Raw genomic sequence first — 18,776 nt, 5'->3', positions numbered from 1 at the left:
GTCGAAACACATGACACATTCATGGACATTTAGCTAGCTGTTGCGAGAAACATTGGGTTGGTATTTCACCGGTCGTGCATAACATCCTCTTTTTAGCTGGTTCTTTGTAGAATTTTGACCTGGAGTCATACAAAATAATGTGTTTCTCTACTCTGACGCTTAATCCACAGATAAAAAGGGAAACCTAGTTAGTTATCTTTAAATTAATCTCTCCTTGTTTGTCTTTCAAGCATCCACGTGGGTTTGTAGCTTCCTGATATCCAATAAGGACGGGACTTGCAGCGCGTGACACGTTTCAAATATAACCAAGTTATATTTTAGCGCTTGGCTACCCAGACGCTCATTACATTTACATTTTAGTCATTTAGCAGACGCTCTTATCCAGAGCGACTTACAGGAGCAATTAGGGTTAAGTGCCTTGCTCAAGGGCACATTTACGTCATTTAGCAGACGCTCTTATCCAGAGCGACTTACAAATTGGTGCATTCACCCTATAGCCAGTGGGATAACCACTTTACAATTTTTTTTTTATTTTTTTTGGGGGGGGTAGAAGGATTACTTTATCCTATCCCAGGTATTCCTTAAAGAGGTGGGGTTTCAAATGTCTCCGGAAGGTGGTGAGTGACTCCGCTGTCCTGGCGTCGTGAGGGAGCTTGTTCCACCATTGGGGTGCCAGAGCAGCGAACAGTTTTGACTGGGCTGAGCGGGAACTATGCTTCCGCAGAGGAAGGGGAGCCAGCAGGCCAGAGGTGGATGAACGCAATGCCCTCGTTTGAGTGTAGGGACTGATCAGAGCCTGAAGGTACGGAGGTGCCGTTCCCCTCACTGCTCCATAGGCAAGCACCATGGTCTTGTAACGGATGCGAGCTTCAACTGGAAGCCAGTGGAGTGTGCGGAGGAGGGGGGTGACGTGAGAGAACTTGGGAAGGTTGAACACCAGACGGGCTGCGGCATTCTGGATGAGTTGTAGGGGTTTAATGGCACAGGCAGGGAGCCCAGCCAACAGCGAGTTGCAGTAATCCAGACATGTGCAAGCAACGTAGGTGAAATTATTGAATAACATGTATGTGTACATTTATTTTTCAATGCTCATGCACACAACGTGGCCAGTGAGGTTTGCATGTCAGGCTGCTTGGGCCAACAGACACCGACAGGGGTGATCACATTAGTAGGGCAGGTGGAAAACAAAAACAACAGACTCCGACTGGAGACAGTGGCGTCATTTAAAAAAGACCTGGGACTGTTTACGCGAGCCAGGTTCCCTACAAGTGGGCAGTCTTCTAATCGAATTGATGTGCAAGAACATCCACTGCAGACTAAGTTTATTCTTGCTGTGTGTGTACGTTCAATGACAAAATGTGCATTAGTAAGCACAGCATGCTATGCAACCAAGGGCAAAATCATGTCTCCTTTAAAAAGGCAGTCGAGAACACTCAAGTTATCATCAAGCATGACATGAAGCTAATCAGGGGTATAAAAAAAATAATACCCTGACACAATAAGAGGGCTTGAAGGAGTTAGTTACTTTTTAAAAAGGCAACTATGGAAATAGTCTGGTTTGTTCGAAAACGAGATTACAAAGCCAAAAGTGCACTGATTTATGAACACACTATTCCTGTTGTATATCTTATGTGTACATATGTGTGTGTGTGTGAGTACATGACCTGCTGCCATAGGCAACAAATAGGAACCGGGGAAAATCACACTTCAGGGTCGTATTCATTAGGCACCAAACAAGAAGAAAACATTCTGAAACAGTGGGACTATACTGGAAAGAAACACTAATTTTTGTTGCTACAGTGTGTCCTAATGAATACAACCCTGATGTGTGACAGAGTCCAATTCCTTCCTATGTATGTGTGACAGACTTCTTAGAGGCCTTGCCAGGCCTAACATGAGTATTACTGTAAGCCTGGGAGGCTACAGCTGCAGGTGAGATTTAAGTAATCTGCAGACACTTCTCCAGAACACCAGAGCCATCTGTTATCCAAAATAAACGACAACTTCTATAAATACACATGCAAAGCTATTCTCAGAGGTAGGCTAACTCACGTAGGCTATAGTACTGTACCTTCTATGAACTTTGTGTTATTGGCATAGCCTTATCGCCAAGTCTGAATGACTACCATTTCTCCTTGTTACACTTTAGATGGTGTATAATCACTGATCAGAAACTGTGCTAAGGTTCTAATCAAGTGAGTCTCTTTGCTGGCCACAAAAGGATGCTGCGAAGTTTGAATGGAGTTTGGCTGCATGTATCAGAACATAGGATGGCATTTAATTTAAATATTTAACACAACAGATTGGAAAGTGGGACGAGCGACACCGAGGCCCAAATTTGAATGTTCCATATTGCGAAGAAAGATTGATTAGCCAGTCGCTATAAAAAATTAATACGAGGCCCTCGGAAAGAGTTGACATTAAACGTGAAGTCATCAGAACAACATGAGACAGGTCCCCAAAGGCAGGACCCTACTGGCACTGCAGATGGCAAAGGCTATGGCAGGCTGCAGCTTTTTGAATGGTTCATAGGACACACGTGCACATGCACACACACGAGTCGAGCATTTGGCCCTGCATCCAGCTATATTTAGCCCTGGCTCCCTCAGCTGCCCAGAGTGGTCTTGTTGTGAGAAAAAGTATTCCTCAGCATGACACAAATCATGGCTTTGCACTTCCCTTAACCACAACACTGAACACAATGGACCAGCAACTCTGAAGCCTGACCCAGCTAACAATTCTAGGGAGAGAGAACGTTTTTGTAATGTTACCCTGATGTTTGAGTGTCCAGTTTTCCGTTAGTTAGGGGAACATTCTATGCATGTTAGCAAAAACCTCCTGAGAACCTATTTAGCATGTTTTGGCGTTAGAGTTAGGAGAACATTCCCTTACTGTCAAACAAAACTTGAAAAATGTCTTTAGGGACGTCGCGGGAACAAGCTGGGAACTAGACAAAAACCTCCACAGGACTATGACAGAACGCCCTGTTTTAAACGTCATTGGACATCGGAATGTTCTTGCAACGTTCCCATGAAACGTGTCTAGAACATTCATATCTTTATTCTGAGAACATGGCAATTTCTGTATATGTTTGGTATGATGTTGATGCAATATTCTCCTAACCCTCAGAAACTGGACACTGGATTATTCTTGCAACGTTCCAATGAAACAGGTCTAGAACATTAATGCTGAATATTCGAGAACATGGAAACCACGTTTTAGGTCAATTCTGTTTGATATTTAGGAAATGGTCTCTTGGAAACAGTCCTTCCAATGAAAATGTTAGGTAATTACCTAATGAGACTCAAGGGAACGTCCTCTAATGTTGTGGCAACGTTTGTTAGCTGGGGATTCACACCATACAACCGACCCAAACCATACTGTGCTGGCTCTGATATTTTCTTTTCATATGATCCTTTCTAGCAACAATTGTGGATGTACAGTATAACAAGGCCAGCCAAGTACAACTCTGATCGTGTACATCTGCATTAGTTACAGCATTGAATCTTACTCTGAGCCTTCCCAATCAAACCTACCCCTAACAAAAACCCAGAAAACCTGCCTTAGTTCCCAGAATTTTCAGCTCTTCCCTAGTCTTGTAAACATTTTGTATGACACTGCTAGGGCTGGATGCAGACCAAAACAGTGGCTCTTCCTTGCCTCCCTTGCTCTCTCACTGGTGCAGCATTCTGTCTGTGGCATTCATGGCCTTCGCCAGCCACATCCAGAGAAGTGACTCCATATTTTTGTCCCTGCAGCCACCACACCTATTTACCGTAGCCCAACTGGCCGCAAGATCGCAGTATTATTCCTTTTACGTTGTTTGTCATCTTAAGTCCGACTTTAATGTGTACAGCCGGCAATACACTCGTGTCCCCTGTGGACCGGCTCGTATATAAAACATCCTCCATTCTGGCTGCAAAGGTGGCGGTTTCCTCCTGAAAAAAATTGGGAAAATATACATACTGCCTTAATAAATAAAAAAATCCACCACTATGCTCGAGTGGATAATGCTACACCTGGATGTTGTGCACCGCGTTCAATCAATCAGGTAGCAGCAGTCTGTTTTTTTCACCCCTGATCTGTTTCAAAATAAAAGTGGCGCTTACTGAACAAGCATTTTTCATGTATTGGAACTCGTTTTAGAGTAGAACGAGATTTAGATTTTCACCCCAGATGCAATTAATGTAATGATTGTATTGATTACAGGTTTATTAAATGACATGTTCATAAACTTGTGCAATCTGAAAAGTCTAATTAAGAGTCAATGAAATGGGCCCAATATCAGTACTTTGACTTTGAGATATGTGTATTTACCGCTGCTAGCTTTATGCCCCTGGGAAGAAAATCATGAGTTTGACTGCATTTTAGGGCAGGGAATTTCTCCTTTAAAATGAATATAGCTAAATTACACAGTCAAATAAACATGTGCAGCATTAAAATTGAGCGTAAATTAGATCTGAGAAAAGCATATGGGCAATTCCGTAACAGAATGATGCTGAGATTTTTCACAAACTGTCATTGTTACAAAACTTTGCATCTTCACTGTTCTTCAAGTAAAGGTGTTTTTGTTAAATTTTCTGTGGAAATTGTGAAAAGTAGTCCTTGTGCATAGAGTTGGATGGTTTAGTGTTGGATGGTATACCGAAACTTTGGTACTTTTTCCCTATACTACTTCTGTCAAATGTGTATCACGTTGTCTATTGATAGAAAGAGGATCAAGTCTGTCTAGCAGCGCAGTCGATGTGTCCCCTTATAGCACGAGAGCACAGTGCCTGCTCCACTTACTCATTGCTAGCTCTAGCCTGTCCTGAGTAACCACTGCACTCACTGGGAGTCTGGGCTGCATCATGTTATCTCCCCACACATGTTGCACTAAGCACACTTGAATAATACAACACGGCATGTAGAAATGTTGCAGCTGTTAAATACTGTTTGCAAAACAACTTGTATTACAGGCTAGAACACTTTAAATAATAAATAATAATAATATGCCATTTAGCAGACGCTTTTATCCAAAGCGACTTACAGTCATGCGTGCATACATTTTTTTGTGTATGGGTGGTCCCGGGGATCGAACCCACTACCTTGGCGTTACAAGTGCCGTGCTCTACCAGCTGAGCTACAGATGACTTTACAATGCAAGATTGAAGATACCGGTTGCTTTCAGCTTTGTAGGCTAACTTTCCTTGCTAGCTTACAGCTGAAGCTAACATCAATTCATAATTGATTAATTCATGCATACACGTCTTTCTCTGAAAAATGTACATAACATTTCAAATGTAATGATATTAAACTCAAAAGATCTGTCTGGTTCAAGTGCCATTCTGTGACATTGGCTTATACGGCTTATTTTTTTGCAGTGGTATCGTTTTGGTATTGTGATGGTATCGAGTATCATGATACTAAACCTGGTATCGAAGTCCAAATTCTAGTATCGTGACAACACTAGTATGGTTTGTTTAACTTAGCAATCATTGGTTTTTGTTTGACATTCAGTACATTTTAAAGTGCAAACTCTGTCTCAGAATCATTCTGTTATCATGGAATTGCCCATATCCAATATGCTTTTTTTGTTGTTGTTGACATTTCAAATGCTTGTCAAATGTGTTTTAGTCCGAAAATGCAGGGAATATGCAGGGAACAAGTGAATGCCGTAATGTTATGTACTGTCATGGTCGTCTATGTCGTCCAAGTATGACCAAGGCGCAACGTGTCCAAGAAACATGACTTTATTAATCAAAGTAACCAAATACAAAACAAAAGACGACTCAAATGAAGTCCACGGTACAACAGACCGAAAACGGAACAAAAACCCACAAACACACAGTGAAACCACAACAGTTTAAATATGGCTCCCAATCAGAGATAACGAGCCGACAGCTGTCACTCGTTACCTCCGATTGGGAGTCACATGAATAATCAAGAACCACCACAACATAGAAATGAACACCTAGAAACCAACATAGAAATACACCCAAAAGAAAATGAACAACCCTGGCTCAATAATCAAAGTCCATGGAGCCAGAGTGTCACAGTACCCCCTAAAGGTGCGAACTCCGGGCGCACCAGCATACAGTCTAGGGGAGGGTCTGGGTGGGCGTCTGTCCATGGTGGCGGCTCTGGCACTGGTCGTGGTCCCCACCCCACCATAGTCACTACCCGCTTACGTAGCCTCCTCCAAATGACCACCCCCCAACTAAACCCCCACAGGATTAAGGGGCAGCACTGGACTAAGAGGCATCACCGGACTCAGGGGCAGCACCGGACTAAGGGGCAGCACCGGGCTAAGGGGCAGCACCGGGCTAAGGGGCAGCACCGGACTAAGGGGCAGCACCGGGCTAAGGGGCAGCACCGGACTAAGGGGCAGCACCGGACTAAGGGGCAGCTCCGGACTGAATGGCGGATCCTGGCTGGTTGGCTCTGGCTGATCCTGGCTGGCTGGCGGATCCGGGCTGGACGGCTCTGGCGGATCCTGGCTGGACGGCTCTGGCGGATCCTTGCTGGACGGCTCTGGCGGATCCTGGCTGGACGGCTCTGGCGGATCCTGGCTGGACGGCTCTGGCGGATCCTGGCTGGACGGCTCTGGCGGATCCTGGCTAGACGGCTCTGGCGGATCCTGGCTAGACGGCTCTGGCGGATCCTGGCAGGACGGCTCTGGCGGATCCTGGCTGGACGGCTCTGGCGGATCCTGGCTGGACGGCTCTGGCGGATCCTGGCTGGACGGCTCATGGCTGGCTGACGGATCTGGCTGCTCATGGCTGGCTGACGGATCTGGCTGCTCATGGCTGGCTGACGGATCTGGCTGCTCATGGCTGGCTGACGGATCTGGCTGCTCATGGCTGGCTGACGGATCTGGCTGCTCATGGCTGGCTGACGGGTCTGGCTGCTCATGGCTGGCTGACGGATCTGGCTGCTCATGGCTGGCTGACGGATCTGGCTGCTCATGGCTGGCTGACGGGTCTGGCTGCTCATGGCTGGCTGACGGATCTGGCTGCTCATGGCTGGCTGACGGATCTGGCTGCTCATGGCTGGCTGACGGATCTGGCTGCTCGTGGCTGGCTGACGGATCTGGCTGCTCATGGCTGGCTGACGGATCTGGCTGCTCATGGCTGGCTGACGGATCTGGCTGCTCATGGCTGGTTGACGGATCTGGCTGCTCATGGCTGGCTGATGGTGCTGGCTGGGCGGCTGGCGGTGGAGGCGGACCCCAGCCTCGGATTGCGGTCATCACCTCCAGCAGGGCGGCTCCCATCTGCAGGAGCTGCTCTTGCTGGCCCCGAACCTGGGCTTCCAGTCTAGTATGGGCTGCGTCGGCTCCTGCTGATTCCATAGCTGGTGTATGATTCTGTCTGGCGGAAGGCTCTAGCGGCTCCTGTCTGGCGGAAGGCTCTAGCGGCTCCTGGTCTGGCGGACGGCTCTGAAGGCTCATGGCAGACGGGCGGCTTTGCAGGCTCAGTACAGACGGGTGGCTTATGCAGCGCTTGGCAGACGGGCAGTTCAGACGCCATAGGGCAGACGGGCAGTTCAAGCGCCGTTGGGCAGACGGGCAGTTCAGGCGCCGTTGGGCAGACGGCCAGTTCAGGCGCCATTGGGCAGACGGCAGACTCTGGCCGGCTGGCGACGCACCCCGTAGGCTTCGTGCGTGGAGCAGGAACAGGCCGGGCTGGACTGGTGACGCACCCCGTAGGATTCGTGCGTGGAGCAGGAACAGGCCGGGCTGGACTGGTGACGCACCCCGTAGGATTCGTGCGTGGAGCAGGAACAGGCCGGGCTGGGCTGGTGACGCACCCCGTAGGATTCGTGCGTGGAGTAGGAACAGGCCGGTCCGTACCGGGAACACACACCACTGGCCTTAACTGGGGATCAGGAACGGGCCGGACCGGACTGGTAACACACTTCAGTCTCTCACGCCGTGCCACAACAACTTCCCTCCCTCTACTCGCCAATGGCTCCCGTAATCCGATAGCCTTCTCTCCACATCTCCCTGTGGCAGCCTCCTGCTGCCCAGGCGCCCAAGCCATGTGCCCCCCCCCAAATTTTTTTTGGGGTTGCCTCTCGTCCTTCCGACGATGGCCCTGCTGATGCCGTTGCTCCTCTCCTGCCAGGTTCTCCCCCTTCATCGCCCTCCGGTACCGGACGGCCTCCTCCTGCGTAATATGTCCCCAGCCGAGGAGGACATCCACCAGCGTTCTCTCCATACCTGGCGCTTCCTCCCCAAGAAATTCTTGGGTAGTACTCTCGGGCTTCCAGCCTTGCCTCCGTGCTGCCTCCTCATATCGCCGCCTCTCGGCTTTAGCTGCCTCCCGCTCTTCACGAGGACGGCGATATTCTCCCGGTTGATCCCAAGGCCCCTTACCATCCAGAATCTCCTCCCATGTCCATGAATCCTTTATGGGAGTCCATAAATCCTGTGTAGGTAGGTCCTGTTGCCGCTTGACACGCTGCTTGGTCTTTTTGTGGTGGGTTTTTCTGTCATGGTCGTCTATGTCGTCCAAGTATGACCAAGGCGCAACGTGTCCAAGAAACATGACTTTATTAATCAAAGTAACCAAATACAAAACAAAAGACGACTCAAATGAAGTCCACGGTACAACAGACCGAAAACGGAACAAAAACCCACAAACACACAGTGAAACCACAACAGTTTAAATATGGCTCCCAATCAGAGATAACGAGCCGACAGCTGTCACTCGTTACCTCCGATTGGGAGTCACATGAATAATCAAGAACCACCACAACATAGAAATGAACACCTAGAAACCAACATAGAAATACACCCAAAAGAAAATGAACAACCCTGGCTCAATAATCAAAGTCCATGGAGCCAGAGTGTCACATGTACAAATATTTTATGATTGCTGAAAGGCATTTCCAAGGTTTTTTGACATGTTAGCTAGCATGCCTAATGTGAAAAATGCTCGCTCAATCTTCCCCTTGTGAGTGTCGCAGCCAACTTGGCCCACTCAAGATAGCATGCTACGGACCAATGAAATCAGGCTGGTTTAGACACAAAATAATTAGCTAGCTAGCTAGTAATACAGTACTATAAAGCTGTCATTTACAATCAACGATGTAGTTATGAACACAAGTGATCCGATTTTCATTTTGTCTAAAGGAATGGAGCTAAGTTTTGTCCATTCGTAACGATATTCACACTTTTATCACCGATGTAATTTGCTTGCCTTGATTGGTGGTTATTAGCTGCCCAAAATAACAGTATTCCAGTAATTTATGCAGTTCAGATTTACTTCGATTTTAGGTAGTAATCAATCGATATTCTATCGTAAACTTGTTGAAAGCGAGAGGCAGCTTTAGTCATCTTCCGTCCTTTTTGAGCCGCATCCCATTTCTTGCTACGCGCTGCCACTCGTCTTCACTCCCCTCAAAGATGTCAAATCATTGGATAGGTGTAGATGAAATGTCTACCAATACAGTTACACCAATCCATTGCTTTTAAATCTTTGAGGGGGTGTGAACGAGTGCACAGGCGAGAAGGGGTGCGAATTGGGATTGGGCTCCTGTCATCCTATAGTAGCCTAGCGCACCAAGTCTTCCCGCTTTCTCAGTCATCAATCATCTTTGAAGCTAACAGCTGACTCATAAATAGCGATGTTGCTATTAGTTGTCATTACTAAGTAGTTGTGATTACTATGAGTAATGATGTCAGTACACTCTGAATTACCAGCAAGCAAATCAATGATTATATTACGAGTGGTCCCAACGATTGTCAACAAATTGAGGAATTCAATCCAGTCCCGTCATCATGAATAGATGGAAAGATCATCTTCAACTATGAGCAAGCAAGGTAAGCTAGCTAGTTAAGTACACAACTTCATTAGCTTAACCGCTAGGCTACCTGCCTGCCCTCTGAGCAGAGCAGGAAGGCCCATTGCCCTAGCAACTCCAGACTCCACACAGACACATCGTGTACACATGTTGCTCCAGAGCCAGTGCTGTTCTTCCTTCAGACAAACATTCGTAAAAGATGTGCTCATTTCCACAATGTCTCTAGTTCATATTCGCTTGTTAATGTCCAAACTCACCAAGTAGCTACTACCTACACTCGTATAACTTTATGAGCTGGATTGCCTGTCTTTACAATTAGTTTATTTCGTTTGCGGTCATTAGCATATTTAGGACCAGGAATACGACTTTCCCGAAGCAGATCCTTTGTTTGCTCTCCCCAAGGCAATTGAACTGATTCCAGCGGCCGACCCAAAACATTGCCGGCAGAGGAGAGGCACTCGGAGCAGCCTGCTGGTTCGACTTAGGAGGCGCGCACACCACCCACCGCTACCAAGTATATTACTCGCTAATGTTCAGTCTTTGGATAACAAAGTCGAGGAGCTCAGGGCAAGGATTTCTTTCCAGAGAGACATCAGGGCCTGTAACATGCTCTCTCAGGATATTCTGCCGAAATCGGCCCAGCCAGATGGGTTCTCAGTTCATCGCGCAAACATAAATAAATATCTCTCCGGGAAGCAGAAGGGCAGAGGTGTGTGTTTCATGATTAACGACTCATGGTGTAATTGTAGTAACATACAGGAACTTAAGTCCTTTTGTTCACCCGATCTAGAATACCTCACAATCAAATGTCGACCATATTATCTCCCAAGATAATTTTCTTCAGTTATAGTCACGGCCGTGTATATCCCCCCTAAAGCCGATTCCACGACAGCCCTCAAAGAACTTCACTGGACTTTATGCAAACTGGAAACCACATATCCTGAGGCTGCATTTACTGTAGCTGGGTGATTTTAACAAAGCAAATTTGAGGACTAGGCTGCCGAAGTTCTATCAACATATCGACTGTTGTACTCGGGCTGCTAGAATTCTCTACCATTGCCATTCGAAATTCCGGGATGCTTACAAGGCCCTCCCCGACCCTCCTTTCGGCAAATCTGACCACGACTCCATTTTGCTCCTCCCTTCCTATAGGCAGAAACTCAAACAGGAAGTACCCGTGCTAAGAACTATTCAACGCTGGTCTGACCAATCGGAATCCACGCTTCAAAATAGTTTTGATCACGTGGACTGGGATATGTTCTGAGTAGCTTGCGAAAATAATTTAGACGAATACACTGAAACGGTGACTGAGTTTATCAGGAAGTGTATACGAGATGTTGTGCCCACTGTGACTATTGAAACCTATCCTAACCAGAAACCGTGGATAGATGGCAGCATTCGCGCAAAACTGAAAGCGCGAACCACCGCATTTAACCATGGCATCAGTATAGAGACAAAGTGGAGTCACAATTCAACAGCTCAGACATGAGACGTATGTGGCAGGGTCTACAGACAATCACAGACTACAAAAGGAAAACCAGCCACGTCGCCAACACCAACGTCTTGCTTCCAGATGAGCTAAACACCTTCTTTGCCCGCTTTGAGGATAACACAGTGCCACCAACGTGGCCCACTATCAAGGACTGTGGGCTCCCCTTCTCCGTGGCTGACGTGAGCAAGACATTTAAGCACGTTAACCCTCGCAAGGCTGCCGGCCCAGACATGAAGTGCTTTGAGAGACTAGTAAAGGATCACCTCTCCTTACCTGTCACCCTAGACCCACTTCAATTTGCTTACCGCCCCAATAGATCCACAGACGATGCAATCGCCATCACACTGCACACTGCCCTATCACATCTGGACAAGAGGAATACCTATGTAAGAATGCTGTTCATTGACTATAGCTCAGCATTCAACACCATAGTACCCTCCAAGCTTACCATTAAGCTTGAGGCCCTGGGTCTGAACCCCGCCCTGTGCAACTGGGCCCTGGACTTCCTGATGGGCCGCTCCCAGGTGGTGAAGGTAGGAAACAACACCTCCACTTCGCTGATCCTCAACACTGGGGCCCCACAAGGGTGCGTGCTCAGCCCCCTCCTGTACTCCCTGTTCACCCATGACTGCGTGGCCAAGCACGCCTCCAACTCAATCATCAAGTTTGCAGACGACACAACAGTAGTAGGCCTGATTACCAACAATGACGAGAAAGCCTACAGGGAGGAGGTGAGGGCTCTGGGAGTGTGGTGCCAGGAAAATAACCTCTCACTCAACGTCAACAAAACGAAGGAGATGATCGTGGACTTAAGGAAACAACAGAGGGTGCACCCCTCTATCCACATCGACGGGACCGCAGTGGAGAAGGTGGAAAGCTTCAAGTTCCTTGGCGTACACATCACTGACAAACTGAAATTGTCCACCCACGCAGACAGTTTGGTGAAGAAGGCGCAACAGAGCCTCTTCAACCTCAGGAGGCTGAAGAAATTTGGCTTGGCACCTAAAACCCTCACAAACTTTTACAGATGCACAATTGAGAGCATGCTGTCGGGCTGTATCACGGCCTGGTATGGCAACTGCACCGCCCGCAACCGCAGGGCTCTCCAGAGGGTGGTGCGGACTGCCCAACGCATTACCGGGGGCAAACTACCCGCCCTCCAGGACACCTGCATCACCCGATGTCACAGGAAGGCCAAAAAGATCATCAAGGACATCAACCACCCGAGCCACTGCCTGTTCACCCCGCTATCATCCAGAAGGCGAGGTCAGTACAGGTGCATCAAAGCTGGGACCGAGAGACTAAAAAACAGCTTCTATCGCAAGGCCATCAGACTGTTAAATAGCCATCACTAGCACCTTAGAGGCTGCTGCTGCCTATAGAAATCACTGGCCACTTTAAGAAATGGAACACTAGTCACTTTAATAATGTTTACATATCTTGCATTACTCATCTCATATGTATATACTGTATTCTATAATATTCTACTGTATCTTAGTCCATGCCACTCTGTCATTGCGCGTCCATATATGTATATATTCTTAATTCCATTCCTTACTTAGATTTGTGTGTATTGGGTATATGTTGTGAAATTGATATTACTTGTTAGATATTACTGCACTGTCGGAGCTAGAAGCACAAGCATTTCGCTACACCCGCAATAACATCTGCTAAACACATACAGTGGGGAAAAAAAGTATTTAGTCAGCCACCAATTGTGCAAGTTCTCCCACTTAAAAAGTTGAGAGAGGCCTGTAATTTTCATCATAGGTACACGTCAACTATGACAGACAAAATGAGAAAAAAATTCCAGAAAATCACATTGTAGGATTTTTAATGAATTTATTTGCAAATTATGGTGGAAAATAAGTATTTTGTCAATAACAAAAGTTTCTCAATACTTTGTTATATACCCTTTGTTGGCAATGACACAGGTCAAACGTTTTCTGTAAGTCTTCACAAGGTTTTCACACACTGTTGCTGGTATTTTGGCCCATTCCTCCATGCAGATCTCCTCTAGAGCAGTGATGTTTTGGGGCTGTCGCTGGGCAACACAGACTTTCAACTCCCTCCAAAGATTTTCTATGGGGTTGAGATCTGGAGACTGGCTAGGCCACTCCAGGACCTTGAAATGCTTTTTACGAAGCCACTCCTTCGTTGCCCGGGCGGTGTGTTTGGGATCATTGTCATGCTGAAAGACCCAGCCACGTTTCATCTTCAATGCCCTTGCTGATGGAAGGAGGTTTTCACTCAAAATATCACGATACATGGCCCCATTCATTCTTTCCTTTACACGGATCAGTCGTCCTGGTCCCTTTGCAGAAAAACAGCCCCAAAGCATGATGTTTCCACCCCCATGCTTCACAGTAGGTATGGTGTTCTTTGGATGCAACTCAGCATTCTTTGTCCTCCAAACACGACGAGTTGAGTTTTTACCAAAAAGTTCTATTTTGGTTTCATCTGACCATATGACATTCTCCCAATCCTCTTCTGGAGCATCCAAATGCACTCTAGCAAACTTCAGATGGGCCTGGACATGTACTGGCTTAAGCAGGGGGACACGTCTGGCACTGCAGGATTTGAGTCCCTGGCGGCGTAGTGTGTTACTGATGGTAGGCTTTGTTACTTTGGTCCCAACTCTCTGCAGGTCATTCACTAGGTCCCCCCGTGTGGTTCTGGGATTTTGCTCACCGTTCTTGTGATCATTTTGACCCCCACGGGGTGAGATCTTGCGTGGAGCCCCAGATCGAGGGAGATTATCAGTGGTCTTGTATGTCTTCCATTTCCTAATAATTGCTCCCACAGTTGATTTCTTCATACCAAGCTGCTTACCTATTGCAGATTCAGTCTTCCCAGCCTGGTGCAGGTCTACAATTTTGTTTCTGGTGTCCTTTGACAGCTCTTTGGTCTTGGCCATAGTGGAGTTTGGAGTGTGACTGTTTGAGGTTGTGGACAGGTGTCTTTTATACTGATAACAAGTTCAAACAGGTGCCATTAATACAGGTAACGAGTGGAGGACAGAGGAGCCTCTTAAAGAAGAAGTTACAGGTCTGTGAGAGCCAGAAATCTTGCTTGTTTGTAGGTGACCAAATACTTATTTTCCACCATAATTTGCAAATAAATTCATTAAAAATCCTACAATGTGATTTTCTGGATTTCTTTTTCTCAATTTGTCTGTCATAGTTGACGTGTACCTATGATGAAAATTACAGGCCTCTCTCATCTTTTTAAGTGGAAGAACTTGCACAATTGGTGGCTGACTAAATACTTTTTTTCCCCACTGTATGTGACAAATAAAATTTGATTTATGTGTTCTTTCATAATTTTGATGTCTTCACTATTATTCTTCTGTAGAAAATAGTAAAAATAAAGAAAAACCCTTGAATGAGTACAGTTGAAGTCGGAAGTTTACATACACTTAGGTTGGAGTCATTAAAACTCGTTATTCAACCACTCCACAAATTTCTTGTTAACAAACTATAGTTTTGGCAAGTCGGTTAGGATATCTACTTTGTGCATGACACAAGTAATTTTTCCAACAATTGTTTACAGACAGATTATTTCACTTATAATTCACTGTATCACAATTCCAGTGGGTCAGACGTTTACATACACTAAGTTGACTGTGCCTTTAAACAGCTTGGAAAATTCCAGAAAATGATGTCATGGCTTTAGAAGCTTCTGATAGGCTAATTGACATAATTTGAGTCAATTGGAGGTGTACCTGTGGATGTATTTCAAGGCCTACCTTCAAACTCAGTGCCTCTTTGCTTGACATCATGGGAAAATCAAAAGAAATCAGCCAAGACCTCAGAAAAAAAATAGTAAGTCTGGTTCATCCACTGCCCCAAAACCGCCATAAAAATGCCAGACTACAGTTTGCAACTGCACATCGGGACAAAGATCGTACTTTTTGGAGAAATATCCTCTGGTCTGATGAAACAAAAATAGAACTGTTTGGCCATAATGACCATTGTTATGGTGTGAGGAAAAAGGGGGTCCTTGCAAGCCGAAGATCACCATCCCAACCGTGAAGCACCGGGGTGGCAGCATCATGCTGTGGGGGTGCTTTGCTGCAGGAGGGACTGGTGCACTTCACAAAATAGATGGCATCATGAGGAAGGAAAATTATGTGGATATATTGAAGCAACATCTCAAGACATCAGTCAGGAAGTTAAAGCTTGGTCGCAAATGGGTCTTCCAAATGGAAAATGACCCCAAGCATACTTCCAAAGTTGTGTCAGAATGGTTTAAGGACAACAAAGTCAAGGTATTGGAGTGGCCATCACAAAGACCTGACCTCAATCCTATAGAAAATGTGTGGGGAGAACTGAAAAAGTGTGTGCGAGCAAGGAGGCCTAAAAACCTGACTCAGTTACACCAGCTCTGTCAGAAGGAATGGGCCAAAATTCACCCAACTTATTTTGGAAACTTGTGGAAGGCTACCCGAAACGTTTGACCCAAGTTAAACAATTTAAAGGCAATGCTACCAAATACTAATTGAGTGTATGTAAACTTCTGACCCACTGAGAATGTGATGAAATAAATCATTCCCTCTACCATTATTCTGACATTTCATATTCTTAAAATAAAGTGGTGATCCTAACTGACCTAAGACAGGGAATTTTAACTAGGATGAAATGTCAGGAATTGTGAAAAACTGAGTTTAAATGTATTTGGCTAAGGTGTATTTTAGCAGATGAGATTGTTCCACCTGACCACGGAGATGTCGGCAACTCGTTCCTGTACCTGTTCCTGCAAGCTGAATTTCAATTATTGTCATTATTTTGGGCCTTATTTCTGCCATCTTGCATGCCATCCAGTGTTGTCTATTAGTGTTTATTTTTAAGGATTTGTTGTTTACCGTTCATAAATCGCACTGAAATGTAAATAATTTTGTCTCCAATTCAAATATATGTATATATTATTGTTCAGTGTAATAATTAGTTATAGTAATGATTATTTAATACAAACAACACCAGCAGTTGCAGGTTTTAAAATAATAAATAGTGACAATCTCTTGAAATTTCAAGCTTGAGTGTTGGTGTTTCTCTCATGCCTCTCAATGGAGTTAGAATGAAACAGAATAGAATATTTGAATGTGGTTCTCACTTTTTACTTTTTGACTGAAGCACACTTTAAAAGCTCATAACTTGGGTTCTGGTAAAGATAGCTCAGTGATTTATACAGATCTGGATTGGGGACAGTGTGTAGTTTGAAGAAGAAACAAATGCCACAATGTGAGTGGTTTTCCCAGGCCGCCACACATATGTCCTTTCTATTCATCCACACATGTCCTGGGTGCAAAGAAAGCAGAGTGCCAACGGCATGAAGATGGGACTTGGGCAAGCATAATGGGCACTACTGTGAGGAGCACTTTGAACAGAATACCCTTAGGTGTTAGTTCTTTCATGAGGAGGTTTTTATACCTACTTATGCCTAATCCTATTCTAAATAGCTATATAAAAATGTTCTGCCTGGTTTGTGAGGCACTCTGTGACAAATAAATGCTTATGTTATCTTTATACCTATAGAATGACAATTAGCCTAGTTGGTTGATATGGAAATGCTTTTTTAAGCACCGTTGCTACAGAGGGAGTGATTAGAATTAGATTAACCACGTCAATCACGCTTAACCAAGCACTAGATAACAACAACTGTGTTCAAAACTGTCCATTGCATATTGTTAGGTTAAGTACTAAACAAACAACAAATAAATATATATATATATATATATATATATATATATATATATATATATATATATATATATATATATATATATATATATATATATATATATATAATGATTCCATGCAGCAATTTATTCCCATGCCTCACTCAAGGACCTCTCCAAATTCCCAAAACAGGAATGCGCTGTTACTTTGCGAAACTGAATTGGTAGTGGCACTTATGCCAGCCTTGGAATGTCCAGCTCATACCCACACACTGTAAAAAAATATTTCAATTGCATAAAAAAAAGGACACCACTTTCCAATATATACATTATATATATTAAACTCGCATGACACCACCGCCCAATATCCACCTCCAAACGACACGGCTTGCTCAGCGCATTATATAAAGGCTTACTAGGTTAACTGTAAACAAAACAAAAACAACTTACCATTCACTGTGGAAATGGCACCAACCAGAAAACAAACTGCAAAGAATGGTATGGAGAACCCGAAACGAATTTGGGTCTTCATTGTGGCCTCTTTCACTCTCTCTTTGAACTCTAGGACAAAAACACAGCTGCTCGGTGTGGTGTTGCTGCGTTGGTTGTTGCGATTGAAATATAGGAGGTGTCAGAGTGAGAGCGCGTGTATCTCTGCTTCCATCCAATTACATTCTGTTTTATAATTGTATGCCCTCCCTGGGGGTGTGATTTGAAAAACGGTTTAAAGTAAATATAGCACGGTGTGCGCTGTAACTGTCAGAGTAGTAATGAGTTATTGATGCATAATTATGTATCCTATAAAAACTGTTCAGTTTGGAAGTCTGTTGTAAGGTGTGATCAACTGCCATTTTTATTTTTTTTTACCAGCCAGTGATTTGGTGGAATGATATTTAACTTCACGCATTATAATAGCATAGAACAGCATGGAATGGGAATAGCATGGAACAGAACAGACAGTGGTGGAAAAAGTACCCAATTGTCATACTTGAGTAAAAGTAAAGGTACCTTAATAGAAATGACTCAAGTAAAAGTGAAAGTCACCCAGTAAAATACAACTTGAGTAAAAGTTTTAAAGTATTTGGTTTTAAATATATTTAAGTATCAAAATAAATGTAATTGCTAAAATATACTTAAGTATCAAAAGTCAAAGTAAAAGTATAAATAATTTCAAATTCATTATATTAAGCAAGCCAGAGGGCACAATTTTCTTGCTTTTTTCATTTGAGGCTAGCCAGGGGCACACTCCAACACTCAGATATAATTTACAATGAAGCATTTGTGTGAAATTGACCCCTTTGCTGTCCTGCTAAGCATTCGAAATGTAACAAGTACTTTTGGGTGTCAGGGAAAATGTATGGAGTAAAAATGTACATTATTTTCTAAAGTTGTCAACAATATCAATAGTAAAGTAAAGATACCCCAAAAAAAAGTATTTTTAGTTAGTTACTTTACACCACTGGGAACAGAACCGAATGGAATGGATGGAACAGAAGAGATCAGATCAAATCAGAACAGAACAGAATAATATATAAAGAAATATAATAACATTGAAATAGATCCTTAATTGTCCATTTGGTTAGAACTGAATAAATCTTGAGTGTCAATCAATTAATTATGGAAAGGTGAAAACATTGTCATTATAAAAATAAACAATGTTTATGCAAAGCTCTTCGAATGTGTTTTGTATCTGATAAGCCAGGTGTGGTTGCAAACCAACTTTTGATTAAAATGTTCCTTATAACATTGCCTCCATATAGACACAGACCATGGCATCATTCCTACACCACAATATTGCTAAAAGACCATGTTGTTTTC

At 44.5% G+C, this 18,776-nt stretch overlaps 1 protein-coding gene across 2 annotated transcripts in view; it reads right to left on the bottom strand.

The window, feature by feature from the left end:
- Positions 1-17,598, bottom strand: part of LOC121532121 (EGF-like repeat and discoidin I-like domain-containing protein 3) — a 48,090-nt gene extending 30,492 nt beyond the window's left edge. For both annotated transcript variants that reach the window (XM_041837836.2, XM_041837837.2), the window contains exon 1: positions 17,409-17,598. In XM_041837836.2, the coding sequence (XP_041693770.1) occupies positions 17,409-17,490 (82 nt within the window). In that variant the 5' untranslated portion in view covers positions 17,491-17,598. The remainder of the gene's footprint in view (positions 1-17,408) is intronic.
- Positions 17,599-18,776: the final 1,178 nt, after the last annotated feature.

The sequence above is a fragment of the Coregonus clupeaformis genome, chromosome 19 (assembly GCF_020615455.1).
Source record: "Coregonus clupeaformis isolate EN_2021a chromosome 19, ASM2061545v1, whole genome shotgun sequence".
NCBI classification, from domain to species: domain Eukaryota; kingdom Metazoa; phylum Chordata; class Actinopteri; order Salmoniformes; family Salmonidae; genus Coregonus; species Coregonus clupeaformis.
This window is presented reverse-complemented; position numbering and strand designations above follow the sequence as displayed.